Here is a 26,744-nt window from a genome sequence, read left to right on the forward strand (position 1 = left end):
AAACTAAATCTAATAAATCTACAATGCTTTTATCTCATGTATGGTCTATTTACTTCGGACTATCAAAGCGATTTGCAATCTTGAGTTTTGTAAACGTTGTATTTCATCTATGTAAATGTGTATACTCATCTAAATGTTTTCATGTTTATCTTAATTCGGGAATGTTTATAAATGCAATGTTAAACGTGAGCTAGTAAAATGAACATAAAAACCCGTAGCCTGCATAATATTCGAACACAACCAATAAAAAATGACGGTGCAGAGCATTTCACAATTTGATACCTTGAAAAAAACAGTTGATTTATGTATCTGACGTCAACGGCTACTTACCGTAACAACGCGCTCATAACACCGCTTGCCATGTATTACTAGTTTACTGCATAAACAAATTATCCTTTAAACGGACGAGTCCTCTTCCGCGAATTAAGTATAAACATCCGTGTCACTTGTATAAAAGGAACACTGATATAAGTGGTGGTATTATTAATTGTTCTCGTCAAGATGAGGCATAAAGGTTCGTATACAGTAACGTAGTACTTATTAATTCGAGTTGTTAAACTATTTGATATACGAATTTAAAGAAATCAAATATATTCTTAGATCTGTTAAGAAGTTGTTTTTATTTGCAAACACAAAATTCATTATTTTAGTGTAAAGTGTCTAATTAATTAAAATAATACACCAGAAAAACGTGAACCGCAGAGTCATATATAACATTTGTTGTTTGCAGACTCTATGTTCGTCGTGGGGGTGATAACTCTGCTCCAAATTGCCTACAGCAATGCTGCAAAGTAAGTTATTGATAGATCGTGTTTCATTGTTGTTTTTGTTGTTGTTGTTGTTTTTGTTTTTGTTTTTTTGTTGTTGTTTTTTTTTTTGGGGGGGGGGATAAAACAAGATATAATGTCCATGCATTTACGATCTTCAGTTTTATCTTTGGGCCTGGTTTGCTTGTTTCATTACAGAATAAGCCGAATTAAATTTTAATCTTTTACGTCATCGCACGGGTCATGTTGTTTTACAGTTCATTCATATTCGTGTCACCTAATGTGTTCCGACCTGGGCACGAGTATATCGTGCACGGGAAGCTGCTGGCGACCCCGTCCGGCCCCGTCACAATCACCGCCAAGCTGTTCGGCAAGGAGACGGTGGCCCTTGGATCCAGGACAACACAGGATCAGTCCGGTAACACAAATTCCAGCCAGATACACCATAACCATAACCGTAACTTCCGGTCGTATTTATGGAAAATCGCCTTTAATATTTCACCCTTCAAAAGTACAGTTGAACTAATTGTTGTTCAAGTAGTTAACTAGTCAGTTAATATTCTATTGAATTACGTGATAAAAGCACGAACAAGACCACTATATTACTCAGTGGAACTATATAATATGCAATAATATCAAAACACTTCATTTTTCCAGATATACAGATAAATCTCCAGGTAAGTCAATTTTTTGAACGATCATGGTTAAAACGGGATTCATGAAATGTTATCTTAATTAATTTAAGCATTTTTTTGATCGAGTGTTCATTGAATATGTATACATATTTATATTAAGTCCAACGATAGAGAGAGTATACATATACAATGCAGCTTACAGAATATGTTTACACAAGTCGGGGTCATCGTGACAGCCTTTGTTTAATTCATTTCTTAATCGAGAATGGTTTTTGTCACCATCAATATGATAAATGCATCTGAAAAAGATATGTCTCCGCATAGCGCCATTGTTGTCTCGAGTGTCATTTTGCTCTACATGAGGTGTCTAACAAAGGTGCAAGGACGCATATTCGAGAAAAATGTTCGTGCCCGAGTCCTGTAATTTCAAAATTATGTATATATACTATCATAATACATATCCCGTAACCAAGTCAAGTAATAGTTCGATGAAATGAAGTAACAATTTAATGATTAAGAGTGGGCGGAATGATCAAAGCGATCGAGCCCTTCTTAACCATTAAAATGTTACTTCAGGTCATCTTAATGCCTTAGAATACCACCGCATCGGCTGACAAATCGTCAACGCAAACTCTGACGCAGGGTTTGTGTATCGGATGATTGGCAATAAGCGGACTTTTAACAACCCGCAAAAGTTTAAATTCTTAATGAGTAAGCCCAGTACTTAATTATTGCAGTTATGCAATTTCATTGGCTGAATATTAAGGTTGTATTCTAAATATTTGTAGAACAGTTCATTTTATTTCAAAGAATCAGTAATCCGCATTCCCGTTACTATCCCACAGATCCCTGTGAACGTGACGGCTGACAGTTTCCGGTTGGAGGTAAGCGGGACGGGCGGGCTGACCTTCAGGGAGGTCAAGGACGTCTCCCTTGAAACCAAGGTCATCGACCTGTACCTACAGACCGACAAACCTATCTACAAGCCGGGACAAACAGGTTACATTGCATTTTCCTTATCATGAAATATTCTGATATAAAATTTTGAAATATAGTTAATATAATTATCATAACCGACATTTGATGAAATTGAACAAAATCTACACGATACCCAGATAACCCTTTTTTTTATAAATAATATATAATTTTGATCAATTTATTTCAGTGCATTTCCGTGTGTTTGGAATTACCTCGAATCTTCGAGTGGTCTTCGACAAACTGAAAGTCGAACTGTTTGTAAGTATAGGTGTACTTACACTTAAACTGCACTCTCGCAGATTTGACATTTTTGAAATTATTGTCTCAGAATAACCTGTTTTTGGCATCAATGCCTTCAATTCAGTCATATAAGATAACTCACGATAAAACGAATCTACATTGTTCGAAAAACGGCCGAAAATTTCAAATTTCTATAAAGTCTTAGTAACGCTTTTAGCCAGAAAACATTAATGTTCTACGACTTTCTAGGATTCTAGAGCAATAATGAGATGTTTTCCAACTTCCCGGACTATTGAATGTTTATTAACGTGCGAGTTTGTGTATCAAGTCTCAGAAGTAAAGCAGTTCTTTTACATAGTTTATATATTTATCAAATATTTATTATTTTACTATATGCAGTGCCCGTAAAACTCACAACACAATCTCTATTCAACAACGCCGGCGGTTTATTTGTTTGTATTTTGTTTTGTTACCAGGACCCCAAAGGTAACAAGATAAACCAGTGGTCAGTAAGCGAGGCTGAACTGACCAGTGTGGGCGGTGTTTACGTCCAGGAGCAGGCCATGTCTGACCAGCCAATCCTCGGCACCTGGAAAATCAAGGCAAAGCTCCTCTCATATGAGGTACTTCGGCGTGTGTCTATATAATACTTTATTTTATACTTAATTGTCTTGGAAACGTTAAAATATACATACACTTTTAAGCAAATTTAAGCAAATGTTCTCGTTAAATTGAGTTTGGTTGGTTTACTGCTAGCTACTTAAGGTTATGCAGTTTTGTTTATTCGACTGACCGACTATTCGTGTGTGCGTGAGGATATTTTAAAACGTTTTCTTTAGAACTTTATATACTTAATGACATTTATATTCTTATTGGCACTTTTTTTTCAGGGCGGCTTTCAGGAGAAGACGTTTGTTGTTGACGAATACGGTGAGTATTTATGGTGCTATTCATGAGCTTTAAATGTCGGAAGGACATCCATTGTGTGGAATAAGAGAAATTCACATCACGTAAAAATGTCTTGAGTTTTCCTTAATTATGTCTCCCTCCCCTGCAGTGCTACCCAAGTTTGAGGTAAAGCTTGACCTTCCGGCCTTTGGACGGACCCAGGAGAAGGACTTTACGGGAAATATCAAAGCCACGTAAGAACTCATCCACTCTTTGTTCTCTTGTACAAGGACGTTTATTTTTACACACGTAGGACTAAAACGTTTTGGGTTATATTTTTTTCTTAATATTTTAGTGACACTCGTCTAATTCATGAAACGGTAATGGGACATGCTGAGTTTTGATTTCTTAAAAGTTCATCAACTTAAAAAAAGATCATTTGTCGAAAGAAATTAAGCCATTAAAGTTTGTATGACAGTGTTTGTTTCTTGTGTGTCAGATACACGTTCGGGAAGCCGGTGAAAGGCGAGGTGGAGCTCCGTATCCAACCCGTTTTTGAGCGCTTCGATTGGCAGAACAATGCGAGGGTCAAAGTCAGCTCAGAGATAGAGATGAAATTCCCGGTAAGGAGACATTGACTGAATCAAATAAAACTATCATATCGCACGTGGAATTAGAGATTTAATATGTTGGAGCGTATCTAAAGTCCAAACGGTTCTCTACCGCTTTTGATATAGTTCTCGAAAGTAAAATATATTTCCTAAATGAAGTATGCTCTTTTTTGAAGAAGATTACTTACTTAATAAAAGTATTTTTTACTCTTCATATTTAAGTTTTCGTTGGAAATGTTATACATCACTATATTAACAACGCTTTTCACGTAACACCCTTTATGAACTATTTCAGATCAACGGCAAGGCGAGTTTCACGGTGGCTACGTCCCGTCTTGAGGAAGAAGCACGTTTTCTGGACGGCTACACGCTCGTTTTTGAGGCAAACGTCACCGAGGGTGTTACAAAACTGCGACAGAACGATTCGCAAGAATTGACCTTCTACCGACAACCGATACAACTCGAGTTTCCTAAATCACTGCCGGAAACTTTCAAGCCGGGAATGACATACGACGCTGTGGTAACACATGAATACTTATCTAACAAAGATCATTTTATTGAACAATATAAAATTTACTTTGCATGACCAAGTGATGAGTAGTGTAAATAAATAAATGCATAATGATGTGAATTGTAAGCTCCTGTATATGTACAAGAACATATGTTTCAAGTACAAGTACAAATGTTTCCACCTCTAGGTAAAGGTATCCCAGCGTGACGGATCACCCCCAGACGCGGTGAACGGGGAGCTCAGGGTCACCATCACCGAGTACCGAAAACCCTTACCAGTCCGGCCAAAGCAGGAAACTCTAAGCCGGTCCAATCTCCCAGGTTCCCTATCTGACTTCCGGAAACGGTTCATGCATCCGCTGCCACCACCTAGACGGCGAACGGAGTCTAAGCGCCTCCCTCCCGTTTCCTACACGATCCCGGCCGACGGCATCGTGGAGTTCTCTTTCTCAACAGACACCCGCCTAGAGAACGTCAAAGTCATGGTCAGTGTTGGTTTGTAGCGGCGGTTTGGATTGATGGGACAGGACAAGATAATTTTAGAAAAAAAAGAACAAGTGTAATTTTTTGCCCTTACTGGGAAGACTCAGTTAACTTATTGGTTTACCATCATTGAAAGGCTACCAATTAAAAGATATTGTTGTTGTTTTTTAAATAGTATACTTCCACTTGTTTTAAGGATTGTTTCAATATGCCGATGGTCTTTTACACTAGGCGGAATATAACGACGCGTCTGTATCGCGGACGTTCAAGAGGCGGCATTCCCCGAGTGACAACTTCCTGCAGCTCCGGTCCACCACCCTCAACCCAACGGTACGACACACTGCTGTTCATACCATGCAACTACTTGTTGAACGCGATCAAAAACTATGTTTCATTAATTTATCATGTTTTGTACCAAACTTGACAATATTGTTTTACGAACGTTCCACATATAATAAATACCTCCATGATTATAGTCTCCTAATTTAAAGGGACTGTCTCACAGATGAAAAAATAGCGAAAAAAATAAATAAAATTATCGAAAAATGTCATAAACTTGGCATCGATATGTACAATGCATTGAAACTTAATTATTGAAGTACCACATAGTTTATAATTTATTTAAGTTTAGCAGTTATTTTGTATTTTTCCATTAAAAAAAGTTACTGGGTTAGTCTACCGGGTAAATTCATTCCTTATGCGTGATTTGCTAGTCGGCGTTATCACGTGATATTACCGAGGTAGGTTTATAGCTTAATTATGTCACAGTAATTGGTGTAAGCCTTGATATCTCAGTGGGGAAGACCCCAGGTTTCAATTTTGGCGACGCGGGTTCGAACCCGGGCTCCGACACATTTTTTTTTTTAACATTTTGGTACTTTTTTTTACAATTTTGACATCAAAGCGTAACACATTCTATTAGATAATTGTCCTGAGATTCGTTACAAAAAAGAATTCTAAGAATTCATAAGCTTTATATTACTAATATAATAATTCTAAAAATATATTGGCAGGCTTGGCAGGATGCTGAGTTTCACATCAAGGCCACAGAACGAGTCGCTCATCTGACTTACCAGGTAAACAAAATTGCTTTGACAACACTCACGTACGCATACGTTATCGATAAATCTCCGTTAATGTCGTTGCACTGACATGTCATTATAAACGCATTTGTTTATGAGAACTTTTAAAAACTGTTTAACCGACGAATTATTAACTATTTCTCCAGGTTTACTCCCGTGGGACGTTAGTGGACGCTGGTAAAATTCTGGTGAGCGGGAAGGAGACCACGTGGCGTCTTCCGGTGATGTCAAGCATGGCGCCACGTGCGCGTGTGGTCGCCTTCTACGTTCGAAAGAACGGCGAAGTGGTTGCCGACTCTTTAACAATTAATGTGGAAGGCGTCTTTGAAAACAAGGTAAATTGGCTTCTCGTGTTATATTTCCTTGATACTTCTTGTTCTACTATCGTTAAATGCCATGCTAGTATGTAGCCATTATATGCTGATTGTCGGTGTCATTTTGCTTCTTTATAGGTCAGCGTTAGTTTCAACAAGACAGAAGCGCAACCTGCTGACAAAATACGTTTTGACGTGAAAGCCGACGTAGGTTCCACTGTCAACGTTCTGGGCGTCGACAAGAGCGTGCTGTTACTTGGAACAGGAAATGATATCACTACGTCTCAGGTACAAAGCGACGGAATCTTTTGCAGCTTTATAGAAAAATTATGATATCGCAATTTTCCAACAGTATGTTTGTTATCCTCCGCCGAATGGCGAAATGGATATAGAAATTGTGTGCGTGTACGTGTGCGTTTGTGCGTGTGCGTGTGTTGCATAAGTCCAAAATAACTTGAGGGATTGACTTCCACACCCGGATGAATCGCATAGATAAGAAATGCAAAGCACAGGAACCGTAACTATTTAGTCATTGCCTTTTTAATTTCCATTCGTTTTCTTGTTGTCCGGAGAATTACTCCAAAGGTCTTGTATTTACATTAACCGATTTTCAGATACATCTCATTGATGACAAATGTACAGGAACTATAACCGTTGATATTTTTCCATTCCCATATCGTATTGCTACATATTGTTTTAAAATGATTGTTTTTCATAGAGGCACTAGCAGAAAAGCACGTAACTATTACCAAAATGAAGTCTTAACGTTTTTGCCCTTAGTTCAATTTCTTACCGCTTTCAAAATACAAAGGAGATATTTTACTTAAATGGTCGGTTCGCGGTCTAAATAAAATGGTTGACGGAAAATTGATTGGAAAAAAATGAACGTCAAGAGACCGCGCACCAAAGCCAAAGCTATGAGACTTATTTAGAGGTGACGGAAAACCCGTCGCTGTAAGATGTTAAGGACTGCCCTTGTTACGACTGGTTTGCTCTCTGTCAACGTCCTTTTAGTACCAATCCATATCTTGTTATTCTTCTCATGCATAGGATCATGAAACACAGCTCAAAGTGGTTATCAGTATAATTGTATTATAAGCAATCAACTACATTCAGGTTATCGGTGATTTGAGCGACTACTCCTTAAAGTCGAAGCGGACCAGAATACGGCCGGTGTGTGATTGGTTCTGCTTCCGGTGGCCCGTTTCCGTTGGCGGCGTGGACACCAAGGACATATTTGACGTAAGTTTGAACGTTACGTGTGATCATAAAATGAATTGGTTGCTTCATGTTTTGATTGATATCAATACTATTAATGATTGATGCATTAAGAAACCACTACAACATTATGACGTTTAAACGTTCGACCATCTGTATAGTAACTATGCCACTATTATATTATGACTTTACTTTGGAAATGAGTTGCTTTATTTAATAGCTTAGAAAATCACCTTTTTTCTCGACACAGGATGCTGGTGTTCTTGTTTTTACCGACGCCGAAATATATGAGCGTAAGTATGCAGCTGGACTGGTCAATCATATAATAAATACTTATTAAAAACAGAAAACCTAAAAGCCTAAAAATATAGTCTTGTTTTATTTAGTACCAATACTATATTATTCATTATAACGCACCGTTTTCGTTGAAGCAATATACACATGTATTGTGTCTGCTCGGGAACTGATATCATTACGTGGCAAACCATGTTGAGTAGGTATTGTTTTATGCCAACCAATGTACAGATCCTGAACCGGAAATCCTACCAGTCCCAATGGAGTGGATGCGGAGAAGTCGTAGACCGATGTTGGCGATGGGCGACATAGAAAGAATTCCTGGAATGGCGCCGTCAATGATCCTCATGAAATCCGCAATCCCTACAGCTGTGCCTTCGGCTGAGCTGGTGCCGGTACAGCGGACCCGTAAACTATTCCCGGAGACATGGTTGTGGCGCAGCGAGAAAGTCGAGTATGTTTACCTTTATTCATTTGCGTGTTCATTTATCTCACTTTCATCATTTAGATAAACGATCTTCGTAGTATGTAAAGCGTCGACGATGGCATATAAGAAGAAAAGGCAACGTTCTGGCTTCCAGTGGGAGAATGACAAAGTGTAAACCAAAGCAAGAAAATGTGAAGGGTCGTGATAAGGGCCAGAACAAGATTGTGGCAAGTGGTGATGTGAAACCAGTTGACCGGGCAAGAAAGTATTTTCCAGAAACTTGGCTTTGGGCGTCAGGAAGCGTACAGTAATAACTCCCTCTCGTCTGAATGTGTCTGTATCTAGCTATCGCCACTCGAGCCATGTATCCTGTAGAACCATGCACCAGTTTACTACACCATGTATTCCTGTCGCTACAGATCTTATATTTATTATTTCCGTACATACGTCACATATGCATGTATCTCAGTGTAGAAGATTACCCTTGCTGATTCTCACGCCAAACTGACATTGTTTATTGAAGCTCATCTCAACAGAACTTCACTTTACATAAATATTATGTGTGTATCAGACACCTCTGTATATATGCATGTACATATTATAGGAACTCTCAATAATGTTATCATATATATTTTAAATAAAAAAAAAAGAAGCTAACATGATGTATAACATGCAAATATTGTATACTGGAAATGTAGTAAATTCGAACCGCTTCTTTCGAGTCATACGTGCCGTGATATGTATATTATAACCTCCCTTATTGTATGTGCAGGTCGAATGGGTTTGCACGTATCGAGGAGACGGTCCCTGACACCATCACGTCCTGGATCGCCACGGCCTTCGCCGTCCACCCAGACACCGGCCTCGGGGTAGCACCAGAATCCGCACAGGTAACCTTGATTTATCATTTCTGTGTATTATGATAATTGGTTTGAAAAAAATATGCTTTGATACTTGTTTATTTACATGAATAGTTTCACTACGGACTATCAGACAAACCACTTGCCCATGGTAGCGGCTGAACTGATCGTTGTTCTTTTGGTACCATGGATTGATGGATGTTTATTACTATTGTTACTATACAATCATGCGTTTGTATTTCAGCTGCAAGTGTCCCTGCCGTTTTTCGTGGCAGTGAACATGCCTTACTCCGTGATTCGGGGCGAGAAGGTCATACTGCAGGTCAACATTCACAACTACCGAGCTATACCACTCTCGGTAAGGCGAATAGCAATGTCTTCAATTATTAACAAATCGCTAAATAGTATAGAAAATATCCAACAACGATTGTTTCATTAACATAGTTAGACTGATTTTGTTGCATTACTATGGTACATGGCTAGTTTGGATTCATCAGTTAGTGCATCGTTTACAGTTGCCAAAGTATTTACTTTCATGCAGACACACGTGATCTTGGAGAAGAGCGAGGAGTTTGACAATATCATTATTGACGGGACAAATCAGTCCAGAGCGTCGGTTGAAGTGCGCAGAATCATATCGGTAAGCACTCTAGAAATGTTCACTTTATTTGGTGAATGGCCAGTTTGTGGTTTAGCTTTTAGTTATTCATTTATTATTGCATTTTTCTAAACAGCTTAAATTTCATAGTGACAATTTTCGTTCAAAATAACAACGTTCCATACCTGCTCTAGGTGGGTTCGGACGAGGTTGTGGCTGTGTATTTCCCGATAGTGGCCAAGACGATCGGCTTGATCGACATCTCTGTGAGGGCCCAGACCACGATCAGCGCGGACGCAGTGCACAAGAAACTACTCGTAGAGGTGAGAACACACGCGATATATACCTACAAACATACTGAGAATAAAGTCAATATTGTGTCTGTATTAGTTGTCTAGAGTCACTATAAATCACCAATGCATACTTTCCAAGTCAGATCCAATTTTTAAAGGAACCACATACTTGTACATACATTTGCATGAAGGACAAAACGTGTTTTCTAATTTATACTTAAAGTGATGATGCATAAAAAGTAATTTAATTTCGGTGTTGCAGGCGGAGGGTACCCCGCGCGAATACAACGTCCCGTTTGTGGTGGATCTGAAAACCACTGGAACACAGACCAATACTGTTAACGTAGAGTACCCCCTGCGGACGGTGGTCGGCTCTGAAAGGGTCAAGGTCACGGCCGTGGCGGATCTGATGGGCCCAAGTATCAGCGGCCTTGACAAGCTGCTCAGGCTGCCTACCGGATGTGGAGAACAAAACATGATCAAATTCGCCCCAAACATTTTCATCATTAAGTACCTGGAGGCGACTGATAACCTCGACGCAACCATCATGAACAAAGCAAAGAAGTTTATGGAAACAGGTAGAAACAGTTCCGTTGCACAGCTCAAACTAGTTGATGTTGGCCTACCATTCGCCTATTGATTTTTTTTTTGGTTCTGTAATTACACTGGTGACAATAAAGTACATCTGTTATGTAGTTGTCTCATTAATGAATGTTTTCCCGGTAGGTTACCAACGCGAGCTGACGTACAGCCACAGTGACGGCTCGTTCAGCGCGTTCGGGGACAGTGACAAGTCCGGCAGCACGTGGCTAACGGCCTTCGTGGTAAAGTCGTTCGTACAAGCCATGGACTACGTGTTTGTCGACGAGAAAGTTATCCACAAGGCCGTGGACTGGCTCACTGAACAGCAGAATGCGAACGGCACCTTTAATGAACCGGGAAGGGTGATACACAAGGAAATGCAGGTAAACTGCGCCTTTTGTCTGTGTACAAGTGGATGAAGAAAATCGATTTTAATTGACATCATGAATGGACTTTCGAATCTCCATTTACTCGTAAAAAGGCTAACTTATTACGACTTTAAGAAGTGTTTATTCTTAAAAAGAACCATTACCATTCCTGTATTATATTTTGTCATCACGCCGTTGTTTTTTATAGGGTGGCTCCATAGGAGGACAGACTTCCCTTACAGCGTACGTGCTGATATCTTTACTGGAGGCCAGATCCGTACAGGGGGTAAAAACCTTCGTCTGCTATCGATGTCATAAAATGTGTGAAGATTTAAAGACAAAATATGACAATTCAAATATACTGTAGTCATATATTTCCAGAAATGAATACTCGTGTCGCATGTTCTCTAGGTAGTTATGGTAATAGAAAATGTACAATGGACGGGGATTCATTTGCGTAAACAATGAACTCTATTACAGAATATTTAGTATTGGACTTTATATCTTTGAAGAAAATTATCAATCTATTTTATTATCATGAAACGTCTCTGATATTTCAAAGGTGGCCATTAAAATCTCTGCAGCCCAAGCGAAATCCCAGACATACCTCGAAGGGCAAATAAGTCAGATAACGAATGTGTATGACCTTGCGATTGTCGGATACGCCCTCCAAATGGCCGGCAGTTCCAAGGCCAACGATGTGTGGACCAAGTTGGATAACAAAACCATCGAGCAAGGTTTGTTTAAGGCTTTTAGGTATTGAAGCAGATAAACAGCAACAATAAGAAAAATAACTCCACCATCATAGAATTATTAACGGTATTCAAACATTGTCAATTTTCATTGAAATACCAAACATAAAGAGCGCTACAAGGCTGTCTTTGAGTCCCATCTATGTTTTAGATTGATTCCATGGTATATTAATGCAATCAAGATATATCAGAACGATGAATTTCTAATCATCTTAAATCTATAGCTAAATTCTTGATTCTAAATTAAAATGCAAGTTATCGTTAAATGCAGACGGTACTAAACACTGGGAGAAGGCTAGCCAGACCACCACGGAAAGCAAACCGTGGGAGAGCCGGACCGGGAAGGCGGTGAATGTGGAAATTACGTCATACGCGCTCCTGACACTCGCCCAGCGGAAGGACACCGCCATCGGCGTACAGGTGCTCAAGTGGCTGACCACCCAGAGGAACGCGCATGGAGGATTCCACTCAACACAGGTTCGTGTACACACCCAGCGCTCCTGGAAAAACATATACAAAATACATTGTAACTTGTTCCAGTTCTTCGAGCATCATTTAAATGAAAATGTTAGATATAAGTATGTAAGCCATAATTTATATGATTGACATATATATGTATAGGTCACATGAGCATCCTGATAAAGTCATAGCCCGGTACTTTTACATAAATGCCTCAAGTAAAAGCACATCTTTATTTCCAGGACACAGTGATAGCCCTACAGGGTCTTTCGGAGATCGCAGCCCTCTTATTTTCAAAGCAGTTTGCCATGACAATCGACATCTCGGGAAAAGGATATGAAAACTCTATAACCATCGATAGCACGAACGCCCGCGTTCTGCAGACTAGAGATGTACGTATAGAACTTGTTTAGTGACAGTCTTAATTTGTCGACAAGTATTGCAGGTCACTTTACATAATATCAAGTTAAAACAAAGAATTTTGTGATTTATTTGTATGCTTTGGCATTTGTGGGATACTGTGGTTTTAAAACTACTATTCTGGTTTTTCAGCTGCCAGCAGACGTCGGGCTTGTAACCATAACGGCAACCGGGATGGGACTTGCACTGGTACAGGTGAGAAGACCTGTCTTGAAACTATAAGGACTGATGATGTATTTGATAATAAGTACTCTAACTTAAATTGACCGTATTATAGCAGACGTTTTTCACCCTCGTGTTTTTTAATTACGTGTTATTTTGATCAGGTGGAGGTATCGTACAACATTGACGACGATGACCAGAAGAAGAGTTTCAAACTCAATGTGAACGTTCCCAGGGAAACCGCCAACGAATTCGAAGTCAATGTCTGTGCAAGGTCAGTATTGAGTAAAAAAAATGTGAAACGAGCATAGTTCATGTTCTTTTAATTCAAGATCTAGACACTCAATTAGTTTATCTTCTTTTCTGTACCTTTTAACAGTTTTTCATTTCTTTATGATCAGTTGGCAAGAGGAAGGTTCAAGTTCGATGGCGCTGATTGAGATTGGCATGCCATCCGGGTTCTCCGTAGATGCCGGCGGCATTGTGTCCAAGCCACAACACAAACGTATCGAGTTTGAGTCCCGCAAAATCGTCATCTACTTTGCTGAGGTATATTCCTGTGTCTGTTATAAATGATTTCACTTGAAAGTAAAATGATTGGTTTAGCTTACTCTTGGTATGAGTATTCTGGTTTTTATTTGTGTGTAAGATGTACTGTTTCTTGCATAAATGAGTGCCTTATAAAGGCCATCAGGGATAGTATTTTTGTACGAATTGAAACGACCGACGTTTGTGTCTGTGTGTGATTATTCACATTACACAACTTTAAAATATAATTATTCTATGGTTTCTTCTGTCAGATCGGGTCAGGCGGCACGTGCGTGTCGGCGACCATGTACCGGTCTGGTCTCGTGGCGGGCGCCCAACCCGTCGCCGTCGCCGTCCTGGACTACTATGACCCAGGTAAGACTCAAAGTTATGTCAAACCAGTATTTGAATGATAGAATGATCATTAACGAACAAGGGTTCGTTTTTTCGATGGCTGATCTGCACATATCGATTGTGTATAACAGGTCAAGTTATTTATTCAATAGAACGTTGTGTGATGTAAAAAAATGTACTAACATTGAATACTATTGTTCCTTTAAAGACACCATGTCTCTAAATAGACAAGCACACTTTCAATTCAAAAAATCATTTATTGATTTGAACGTCAAGTAGAACTCAGACGTTGACTAAAACATACATGTGGATATACAAAACTATTCATCATATATAACATTCAAGCAGCATATCAAATAAATATATGAGTTAATGAACATAATATTCTTCCAGGAATCTCATTCTGTAATAATGCACACGCACACGCACACGCACACACACACACACACACACACACATGAACACAAAAATTATCTTAGATATCACTAAATGCTGATCCAAACATTCTACCATATCCAAATTACTACAATTAATAGTTTATGAAATTATTTTATAAAGCTCGACCCGTTTAGTAAGTACAATGTTTCGAAGCTGAATGACTATTTAGAGCCTAAAACCACCCATATAGGACTATTATTATGCAACCTACTGGACATAAAATCAAATCAAGGAAAATGATTTTCTCATTTTTCAAAATTTCAAACGTAGAAAATGATATCTTGTCATTTTGTTTCTTTACTTCAACATATGCTCAAAATGATATGCACGAACATAAACATGGTTCAGTCTTGTGCGATACTAACAAAATATCCATTACACTCAATAACTTTTTCTGGACAGGTAAACAAGTGACGGAGTTCTACGTGCCGAAGGCGGTGAGCGGGTCGGAGGTTTGCGATGTATGTGGAGCGGAGTGTGACTTCTGTCGTCCCTAGATGTCCAACAGACAGTCCATGATTGCAGAAAATAATTATTTATCCATCTCTTGCTTTTAAATATCTTACATGTATATTTTGTTTTCAATAAATATTATGTTTTGTTATGCTCCCTATTATTACGACCACCAAACGCAAAAGAGATAGAGAAAACAAGCTACACACTTTAAAGCTGCACTCTCACAGATATACCATTTTTACAAATTTTTATATTTTATTTTGGAAAGAGCAAATTTTTCGGTAAATATCTGCAAACCGATAATAAATGATTGCTGACAGGACTCAGAGAAGATTGCCCTTTTATACCAATTATGAATGTTCCAGAACATACTAAAAACTAATCCTTCAGAACTCTCAAAATCTATAAGAATTGTGTTTGTTCTAAAACTTCTATACATCGAACGAATAGAAATTTCTAGAATATTCTATACAAATCCCTAAAATACATTCTAAATATTTATTTAAAGATATTCATTTAATACAAATTATTCATTGAAAACCTACAGAGTGCCGAGAAAAGTACTTGTATGCTATCTCTAATGACCTTGACATGTAACGACCTCTTAATTAAGTTTGCGAAGCGTGCTAGCTCCACATTTTAAGGTGTATACAAGCGTGTTAAGTGCAGCGTGTCTTATATGTAGACGTGTAAACTAGAATGTGTATTATGAGTGACTTGTTTGAAACAAATGCAGGTTCGTGAGACCGGATAACCGCCGATATTCTTTAATCATAGCTTGAAATATCATAGGGAAAAACACAGTTTACTTTAATGGAACTAAGTCACCCTAACAATGAAACTAGTATATTAAGGAGTGTATTTCAAAATGCATGTACGTGTGACACTACTAGTATTTATTCCATGTCTTTAATATAATTGACCTACTGTTGGAGTAATCTGATACAATTTAGAAATTCCGATGAAATACACGTGCTAAGCTCCATGTATATGTTGATAGACGACCGGTGATCAATCAGACAACGGACGGACAGATCCTGGTGAGATGTAAGAACAAACTAGAGCGAACGGAAGTGAATCATGTTTATTCGGAAAGTACTATCAACGGCCAAACGGTGCCATAGATAGAAACTCCTAAAGAGGCCCCCGTTCAAATATTAGAAACTTACAAAACTTACATTAGGGTAATCAACTTTGAATTATTTTTACGTTCCTAATGAGATCCCTAGAAATAAGACATTTGGGTTAGGGCATAAAACGGCCAGGCGTAGCTTATATACAAACTCCTAATGGAGTCCCCATTCAAAAGATAAATCAAATCGGTGCAAGCAACGGTCAGACGTAGCCATGGAAGCAATCTCCTTATGAGACTCCTTAATATAGAACCTCGCACTGGGGCAACCTTTGGCCGGACGTAGCAATAAAACATATATAAAGACTCCTTATGCGGCGCCCGTTCAAAAATAAGAAACTTACATTAGGGCAACCAACGGCTAAACCTGGCAATGAGATTTAACGACACCTACGGTTACTTACTTTAAGCGTTGTTTGTTCTTGTCATGAATTGAATTTGCAATATAAATAAAAACTAAAGGCAAAGTAGACTATTTGTGGCGAATGACGATAAAGAGTAAATAAAACAAAGCAAATTCCAAATAACCCGCCTAAAATTACTACACGAGAAATCGACAACCAAATTTCTTTGACGTGATTTTAAACCAAATTACAGTAAAAAGTTAATTGTTGAGGATCTTTGTTTTCGCAGAGACAGGTTTCGTTCGTACTATTAGAAATTATTGTTGCTGTTTTTCTACGTGTTCGTGGAGCATAATACGATTATTCCTAACCTATCAAGGAAATGTGAACAGAAGTTCTATTGGTCGCACTTAAGCTCACTTGTAATTTATCACGTGTAAAGAACGATCGTTTTTACTACTCGTTTCAGTATTGGTTTCAAGGATTAAGGCAGTTTGGAAGCCTGTTCCGAAAGTTTTGCTTAAAGTAACAAATGCATGGTTTTGTGTACAGTTTCAACACTATGTACGTGCCTTTTCATGAAGCCATTACTTATTAAAGTGACACTCTTATATTAAATCAATACACACATGTCTAGCAAACATACATTTTGAGTGATAAACCTTTAACTACTTACTAAAAATGCATTTATGGAAAATATTAATCAGATAACTAGATTTTGTTTCTGTGTATTTAATAGATGAAAACGCACACTTACTGAATGCTTGGTAATTGTTAAATGATTTACAGTGATCAACTAACATCTCATATGGTAGAAATATCGTGTTTTCTCCACCAAGTTAAACACAGTATTTTTCATAAGAACTATTGTTTTCGATATTTGTTTAACCAGTTTAAGTCTTCCTTGGAAGGATGAACATCATTGCATTCTTGGAAGGATGAACGTCATTGCATTCTTGGAAGGATGAACGTCATTGCATTCTTGGAAGGATGAACGTCATTGCATCCTTGGAAGGATGAACGTCATGGCATTCTTGGAAGGATGAACGTCATTGCATCCTTGGAAGGATGAACGTCATTGCATTCTTGGAAGGATGAACGTCATTGCATTCTTGGAAGGATGAACTTCATTGCATCCTTGGACTGAAACTACGGGATAAACTATATGCAACATGCGCTATGGACGCTAAGAACAACTGCAGCAAATGGTTTTGGATTTTATCTGTTTCTAAAGAAACTAAGTTTCAAGCAGTGTTATTTCCTTAATTCAACAAAGAATTCTGACTTTAATCCATCACGTGCGACGTGGCTTTTTTATTTAAAGTTCAGTTCATGAAAATAGCACACATAGTTTTTCGGACGCATTACCGACGAAATAATTTAAAAGTAAATTATGATAATTAGTTTAAAATGTTTACTCGATGGGATATATTTGAGACTGTATTACGAAAACTCGTTTCATGATGATTTAATCAATTTAAGGTTTAATTTCTTATGCTGTATTGCGATAACTCGATTTCACAAATATTGATCAATTTAAGGTTTAATAGCAAGGTTTTAATGGCTTCTTGGCTTCTTGGCACTCTTTCAACAGACAATACATACTCAGACATATAAAGAGAAGTCGCAAAAGACTTCAAAACAAAATGACTTCTCTGTGTATTATAAGTTACAGTGTTGGAAACTGGGTGTGTAGTCGTCCCTCAGTGGTTTCATTCCATGCGAAACGATAATATATCACCGAGTACATATTGTTTTACTATTAAATAATAAAGGGTACACCATTACAAAGGATGTATGGACTATACATTCCCCCGACGTGATCGCTCTAAACCTTTCGGATATTTCATGTATGTAGGCGGTGAAATACTGGTAAGTACATGTACAAGTCGCCTTCATCCACAATGTAATGTAAGCATAGAATATATTGATTTGCACCATGTTTGAGAGTATTTTCTTTGTGCGTCTATACAGTTACTCCCATATCATAACATAAATAGAATAAAATAGGCCGAGCTTTACCGTTCAATGAGTATTGAGTCATTAATAGAACGCTATTCACGTATACCGCAAGCCATTGGCATTGACAACATGGTAACAGTGATGTCACCCACTACCTCCGTGATTGAAATTATACTTAAAGAATGAATTGTGGGCTTGATGTCATTATCGGGGTATGAACGCAATTGGGCTGGTCAAAGTGTGTGGAGTCCGATAATGACATCAAGCCCGCAATTCATTACTTATATTTACACCAATAGTTCATTAATTCATTCAAGAATTGTTAAAAAACACAAATTTAATTTCATTTAAAAAAAAAAACTTTCAGTAACCCATTCTTTCCCATTCGGTAAATAGAACGACCAAGTCATAATATCGCGCGAAAAGATCAACCACTTGAAATTACTTTTAAACGTAGAATTCAAACAGTTATGGCAACTACACATATTTTTTTTTTTAAATAACACTTTATAAAATGTTGATTTATATTTTACGGGACCTTCTGACACAATACAAACAATAGCAAGATAAATATTTTTCATGTATGTTGTTATGCAATGAATTGCGATCCGAACATATCCGAAGATGTTGCGTTCATCGATTGATGAACGCAATTGTCGAAAGGCAGTTCATTTAAGGAATGGAAGGTGAGGTGTTAATATACATTTATAACTTCAATAACAGGGTCTTTGGGTGGAAAAACTAGTATTGACTGATTTGTGCAAAAAAGCGATTTAATCGCAATCGAGCGATGACAGTGTTGCCTTTGACTGGGAAATTAATGGGTAATGCTTTTTATATCGTTAATTGACCTTTATTGAGAAATAGTTTATTGCGTGCATGAGAGTTCTGCTTTGCAGTTATTTTTTTTCAAACTCCTTTAACATTATTTAAAAGTTTTCATTTCCCAAGACAATATTCATCGAGTTTTAATATTCCTGTTTTACTTGTGACATTTGCCATGGATATGGCTTTCTTTGGTTGAACTTCTTTCTTTCTTGAAGTTTTTTCCAACTTTTCTAAGTTTACTGGGATTAATTTGTAAATTTAAATAATGAATTACTTTAAATGTCACTGTTAAATATTTTCACATTCCAAAATTGCTGTGGGAGTCTGAAATAATGTATTTAGCTACTAATTAATTGTCAAGCTTTTTAAAGAACGTTTGCTAAATGTTGGATAATGCTTTTAATATCAATTAGAGTTTTTCTTTTAAAAAAGCTCAGTGAATTTTTGACGGCTATTTTCTTGAAAGCGTTATCTATATGACTCCTCTTCAATATTGATAGGAGACTTATTGTCGAAATTATATCAAATTTGTAGACAACTATTACAGAATTTTTCCACCAATACAAATAATCAAATGATAACATTTCCCTATGTCCTTGAACTTGAACGTGGACTGTGATGACTTTTGATATTGATTTCTTATTTAGCATAAAAATAGTGGTATGAAGGTACTATATATAATTTGATAGTTTCACTGATATTTGGTCCGCTCTCACTCTAAACCATAACGTCAGCGCGCACTGGGAAGGGACACAATTTCAAGAATGTAATTTCCAAACTAACGCTTTGTTCGCATAATCATTTTGTTTGGCGCCTTTTATGAAAAAAACACAATAAAATGTCAGAGTGTATCCTTTTAAGGGAAATAACAAACATATAAAATATTTGTTTCAGTGTGAATATAGAACTTGGTGCTCGCTCGGTGAAATATACAGCGTTCATACTCTGAAACACGACTTTTCTCTTCCATACTACATGATGTCATGTAGTAACATTAGTATCCAACTTTTGCTTAGTTTCTTATACCATGAGTATATTGTATAGACGCATAGTTGAGCCGCTATCAGTAAAAAATGCATAGCAGTATAACTTGCGTTAGCAGGGAAAATGACGTCATAGCTACTCGTTTATGAAAACAGAATTTGGTATGACATGAAACACTCACAAATTAAAGAATCATAAGAATTGTTTCTGTCTAGTACGGTTTATATCGTAGACACGGTGATATATACACTAAACAAGTCATCATGTTCATGTTTAACATTATAGTATTTTATTTGAAAATGACCTCAACATGTTAATAATACATTTACGATAAATGTTGTAAAATAAAGATAGAAACAAGATAAATAAACAACACAAAGTCGTTTAGACAAATTATCAAGCTAGCTAGATAGGAATAACTCGACGGTGCGGTTCTTTGTAAAAACAAAACAATGGACGTCTCATCACAAATTGAGAAGAATGACGTCGGTTAAAAAGAGAAAATAGCATACTTAAGAAGACTGAATGGCATATTTAGGAAGATTGAATTGCATTATTAAGAGAAGATAATGGTATGGTTAAGAAGAGTAAATAAGAATATAAAATGGCATGGTTAAGAATATAAAATGGCATGATTAAAAATATTAAATGACATGGTGAAGGAGTTTTACTCATAATATTTAAGAAATAGCTATGGCGTTCCATATACTTCTGACTTGCTTTCTGTCAGTGAACCAATATTTACCGCTTTTGAACGGTCGCTGAAATCACAACAGAGAGATATCATTGGGATTTTCTGGATTCGTCTTACATTTATCTTTATTTGATCTTATGAAATCCGAAAAATAAGATAGCACTGTTTAATTATTATTCTTGAGGTATTCGCCTGACTATGCTGAAGACGCAGAAATAACCCTGCCAAGACTTATGCTTCAAACAAAGACGAGCTTAAATATTGCACAACTTAATAGTATACAATCATTTAAGAAAAAGTATAAAATATAGCTGTTTTATAATATACCTTAGGTATTGTTATAAAATATCAATGCTAATTATTTTCATGAAATCATGATTTTCCGATAAAACCAGGAATAGGCAGAGAACTGGCAATAAACAAGTCAATTATTTTGCTACTGGTCTTGTTCCTGTTATTGTCATTGTCATTTGAAATAGTACGTGCAAGGAAACATCACAAGTAACGCAAAATACAAATCTATGTATAAAATATCAATGCTAATTATTTTCATGAAATCATGATTTTCCGATAAAACCAGGAATAGGCAGAGAACTGGCAATAAACAAGTCAATTATTTTGCTACTGGTCTTGTTCCTGTTATTGTCATTGTCATTTGAAATAGTACGTGCAAGGAAACATCACAAGTAACGCAAAATACAAATCTATGTATTTGAACGGTAAATCCTGGTAAATAACAATCTCGCACGTAATTTGCAATCGTTCATATCTTTAAATTAGATACATAACGCTGATATAAATAAACAAAAAAGCGACTCTCAGGGACTATTCGTTGTCAAGTTAAACGGCTTTTAAGAGCATGTTCATCACGAATCATCGTTTAAGTAGCAACAGTAATAACAATTGTCTAGACGCGATATTTTATAATGTAAAAAACACATGCAAATAAAGCTTTACAGCGACAATCTGAGATAATAAGTATCTTTCATGGCCACGAGTGTAAGATTTCAACTAAACCAGAACGTAATGTGTTTTGCTGAAAAGAGCGGCTATAGTAGATATTTTTTCTGTCGCCCTAGTTAAACAAAATATACTTAAAATGTATTTTAATTTACTTTTCACATACGGGTACATTTCTTTTATCTGTACACGTAGGCAAGATAAGGATTTCTCCCACCTCAGATAAGTAGATCCAATAATTTAACCAGGCTAGAAATTCTTATCTTACCCACGGGTGGCAATATTTAGAACGTTAGTTAACCATTTCCCGCTTCAAATGTCACCATAAAACAGTTTTCACGCACCTTTCAAAAAATAATGCGTCACTCTCAAAAGGACTATTTAACTGAGACCGATTTGACTATTAACATAATCGGAATCACTGCGCATATATTCATGAAATCTACGAATTATCGCATATCCATACGCAATTATTTTCACTAAGCACAAAAGAGTTCCAGCAAAAAATACATTTTGACTTAATTTTGTTTAACTGAGATGGGAGAAAAAGCATCTATCATAGCCGCTCGTATAAGATAGGTTCATCCCGACCCACGCGCAGGGTGTTTTGCGGAAACTCGGTAAACCTCGTTTCCGTAAAACACCATACGCTCGGGTCGTAATGAGCCTATCTTACACTCTCGCCATGGAAGATACTTCTACTCCAGCATAGACAAAATTGCCAGAAACACAGGAAGAGGGTAACGGCGTACACTCCTACTGGTTATATTATAATTAATTGTATGTTTGGACAAGACAGTTTATCTCAGACAGAATTGACAATTCTAGGACTTTTACTTTCATAAAAGTTGTAAAGCTTAAGGGCAGAGCATTTTGGTCGTGAATAAATTGACCCCATTCCAAATTGTATTCAAACCTGTATTCAAAGAAGAAAGAAGGTTAAGACGAATATCATGGTTTATTGGAACATACATTTTACATATTTTTTTTACAGATGTGAGATATATTGTTATGAAAGAACATTTTAATTGAATGGACCACACGTTTATTATCATGCAAGGTTGCTAATTGTTGTTTGAACAATTGAATAAAAGCAAAAATTACATTGATTTCTTTTAAATATGTGTTGCTATCATTTTATTTATAAGAGGGTCTCTTTTTGGTGTAGTATCGATTTTTTTGGCTTCTGAATGGTTTATTTTCCATTATGATAGAAAATGAATGTAATAGGCGATTCAAAACACTAAGGTCTACAACAATACAACACAATCTTAAACAAGAAGCAAAGTAACAATTCATAATTAAATGGATAGAGTCTAACAATTAAGCTCCTGGAACTCTTAAATGCAATTGCTGTTAAAGACAACAAATTGAGAAATCTGCTTTTGTTAAATTCGTTCAGCTCTCAAAACAAATATACATGCATAAAGAACAAGGTAATTATGCTTGCTAACCGATGAACCTTAAAACGACGTTGCATTTCATGTGTTGTGGGGTTAGTAATTCGTTCCTTCAAATCAACCGTTGTACTGTGGAATTGTCTTTTTAGTGATTACAGGAAATGAATGTAAAGTGGGCATCGCTTGGAAATTATGATTTTGCAGTATTGCAGTGAGATCTAACCTTGATGTCGAACGAGAGGTGTGAACGCAAGAAGTGATGGTTCGAGACCAGCCGTCACCAACGGAAGACAACAACGACGGACTAACAAATAATATTTTATTGCACTATAAATCATTGCATCGAAAAACAACAACAACAACAACAAAATATTAGTGATATTTTGGCGAGTGTAATGGGGATTTGTGGCCACGTGACTATAAATATTTTGAATAAAGGCTGATATATATTGAGTGTCCATCAATTACAGTGATTATGATTAAAACTGAGCAGTGTAAATGCATGTAATTCTCAACTCGACTGCAGTAGTATTGTAATTGCAAATCACTAGTATTTGAAATTGCAAATAAGCGGTGGTTATTCGTTCTCCAGTTTGTTGTAATACTATTTATTCACTTTCACGTTTGTTAAAAAAATACCACCAAAGATATCATTAGGACATGCATATCATGAAACAAAAGTATTAGTTGAACAATCAGATAAAACACGTAATGTCATTAACATTTCATTTTGATTTGAAGGGATTACATGATTATTATGCAGAAGTATCTTCTGAATGAATGTGACAGTAATCAAAATAATGTGTACACAATACGAAAATTCAACGCTATCAAACGGTATCATTCAAATGAAATCTATATTCAAAAAGTGTTATATGTATTTTGAGTTAGACCGTTCTTTAACCTTTAATCTTAAAACATACAAGGTTCGAATTTGTGTTATCAAATCTACATTCTATGCTACACATTTTTTCAAAAAAGTAAATTTAATTATTTCAATAAAATTTAATTATATTAAGGTTGCAATATTCAATTAACATAATGAATATCTTCATTGTCAATCATTGATCTCCTGATGCTAATAAGTTTGGAAAAAGACTTTCACATTTTTATAAACATTTTTGAAAATCTATAGTATAAATCGTGGTTTTGCTGCACTGTTGCTAATCGATTTTTGTTGTTCTTTTTCAAAGAGGCATGGTATCATGGTACTGTCCTTTTCCTGGTCTTGTATTGCAAAACCTTAAAGATGCACTCTTACTCCCAAATATAATTTACCACAATTAATAATATTAGTTCAATAGTCCATAAAGGATGAATTAAATGTCGAAAACAATGGTTCTTATGAGGATACCGAATTTAATTTCAAATAATGTGCATAAAACGGTATTTCTACCTTAGGAGACTATAGTAGATCACAGTTAATATTTTAGTATTACCAAATCATTTAATATTGTTGCGCTTTATGCTGTTTAATACACGGTTACCATCTTGTTTTCAGTAACTAATATTTCCCATAATTGCATTATTTGTCAAAAAGTTAAAGGTTTATCACTGAAAATGTATGTCTGTATTGATTGAGAATGAGAGTGTCACTTTAACATTGGCTCTAACTCGAAATTAGTTATAACGATTCGGATATACACAGGTTACCAGTGACAGTTATTCAAACGTGTAGTAAGACTTATATAGAAACATAACTGTTGTCGGGTTACGCCCTTAGATTGTTTGCGAAAACTGTTAGTTTCACCATACCTCACAAGAAGTGCACTTAAGTTCAAGGTATTGATATAAAGACTCATAATTTTTTATCAATGATCAGACCATTGTGAGTACGACGTGCGACCAGTATGAACTAGAATAACGAACAAGTGATAATCCTACTGCGAGAGCCCATAGAAGGCAGTGCCTGATTTCATATTATCAATTATTATAAGTTCTATCGGTATGAAAGAGATTGATAAAACATATCGCAAACCAACATTTTCAACATTTTTGGGCCATACTGATCTATACGCTTATCAGCAGTGACGAAATAACTATAAATGTGATGTATCGAAACACAAAAGACGCTGCTCGTTGCAATAACATGTGCTCAGTTATTTTACTAATGTCAATGGCGATTTTTGACTAACATTTAAGAAAGCGAATATGCCGAAAACATTCTGCCAAGGCAGTTATAACAAAGCACAAAAACTATTATAATTATACGACAAATAATGATAAACTTAGATATCAGAAAATATTAACTAACGAGCCCTTTGTGGCATCACAGACATATTACTCTTTTTACTTCGTCTGCTCGTTCAACAAGACACATACTAATTAAATTATCAGAGATTAATGGCTTTCTCCTTCCAAGAAATAAATAAATAGGCAATTCATGATATCAAATTCACCACAGAAACTATTACTGTGAGCAAAACATATACCAAACAGTTCGTTCTGGTGAAAGGTGTTCGAAATATCTAACATTGGTAAGCATTTTCCTTTTTAAATCTTTTAGCAGCTAATAAAAAGTGAAGAATAAATGCATGTTTGAATGATTATTGTTTAACTCTTTTGACATAATCTCACTTTAAATTAATACAAAGTGCATCAGAGAAAATATGATGTGTGTTCATGATGCCAGCCACTTAAACAAAACTAAAAACACAAAAAAACTATAGACGATAGCAACGAACTGACAAATGGCTTAATTGCTTCGAAACCCTGTTGCGATTTAGAATATGCCATTTCCTCTGGCTCAGCTTATACGTTTGTTTTAAGAAATATATTAAAACATGTTTCTGTGTGTTTTATGATTTTGTTTATTATGATTTTCTAACTCAATAAAAAAGCTGTTTATGTAAAAATGCCAATATGATTGAAAAAGGTCTTTCAAAGTAGTTTCAGACTTCCTGTCTTTGCTCTGACAAGGTAATATTCATGACGTTCAAATATTACAAAAAAGTTAATCCCTAATATGTCCTATCTAACGTTTATTAGTTTTGTAGAACTATTGGATGGTAAAAGAGTTTAAATTAATGAGGCTGAGGTGTTGACTTTTGTGTATTATTCACTATAAAACCAAACATGTTTATCAGCCTCTGTAGTCCACTGGCTAAATCCTAGACTGCTAGTCTCGAGGATTAAAATCTACTGTCGATGGAAAACTTATATTAATTCCATTAATAAAATCAATTTGTTTAAACCTTATTAATAATTGTTTTGAATATGTTACGAGTGTCTTATGTTTAATCAGTTTCCAACTGACGCTAATGAACCTTTGTAAATGCAACATTTAATCGAAATAGAACAAAGAAAAACTAGACGATGAAAATTGTAAAATGAGTTGCCACTCTTACATGACACTATTTTTGTAAATATTTTGTTAAAGGTTCGAGGATTTTTGTTTCTGTATTAGATCGTAATATGTTATTAAACTAGTGACATGGTCATTATAATCAAACACTGAAGTCATAAAATTTACTGTTTTTATGCTTATTTACGGAGAGTTTTGGTTAATTCAATTTATTGCTCTAATAACCATTTAACGTCCACCAGTCAAACGGGGCCCCTGTAAGTATTCGCTTAGAAATTGAACATGCGAATCTTTTATACTTCTAGACCGACCACAGATAGCTCTTCTAATTATAAAGCAAACATTAATTATTGTTTTTCTCTGCTTGCTCCTCTGATACCAATATTATTTTACATTTAATTGTCAATCGGTTTCTTCTT

General features: G+C 36.3%; 1 protein-coding gene across 1 annotated transcript; it reads left to right on the forward strand.

Annotated features, from left to right (window-relative positions):
* Nucleotides 1–378: 378 nt before the first annotated feature.
* Nucleotides 379–14,861, forward strand: LOC128212029 (CD109 antigen-like). The gene is made up of 34 exons (XM_052917246.1): nt 379–514; nt 731–791; nt 1,025–1,185; nt 1,425–1,444; nt 2,248–2,401; nt 2,568–2,638; nt 3,097–3,243; nt 3,511–3,550; nt 3,678–3,762; nt 4,008–4,131; nt 4,415–4,639; nt 4,818–5,114; nt 5,344–5,442; nt 6,126–6,188; nt 6,341–6,529; nt 6,647–6,796; nt 7,625–7,750; nt 7,977–8,019; nt 8,252–8,474; nt 9,220–9,337; nt 9,552–9,665; nt 9,849–9,947; nt 10,100–10,228; nt 10,461–10,776; nt 10,925–11,163; nt 11,357–11,434; nt 11,711–11,885; nt 12,172–12,377; nt 12,602–12,751; nt 12,912–12,974; nt 13,106–13,215; nt 13,343–13,490; nt 13,742–13,844; nt 14,664–14,861. Exons 1-34 carry the CDS (start codon nt 502–504, stop codon nt 14,756–14,758), a joined length of 4,434 nt encoding a protein of 1,477 aa, XP_052773206.1. The 5' UTR covers nt 379–501; the 3' UTR covers nt 14,759–14,861.
* Nucleotides 14,862–26,744: the final 11,883 nt, after the last annotated feature.

This window comes from Mya arenaria, chromosome 12 (assembly GCF_026914265.1).
Source record: "Mya arenaria isolate MELC-2E11 chromosome 12, ASM2691426v1".
Classification (NCBI taxonomy): domain Eukaryota; kingdom Metazoa; phylum Mollusca; class Bivalvia; order Myida; family Myidae; genus Mya; species Mya arenaria.

Bases quoted from the DNA above. Each gene is read 5' to 3' on its own strand.
- LOC128212029 (XM_052917246.1), top strand. The intron at 5,115-5,343 runs GTCAGTGTTGGT...CTTTTACACTAG, and splicing joins TAGAGAACGTCAAAGTCATG to GCGGAATATAACGACGCGTC. The intron at 6,797-7,624 runs GTACAAAGCGAC...AACTACATTCAG, and splicing joins ATGATATCACTACGTCTCAG to GTTATCGGTGATTTGAGCGA.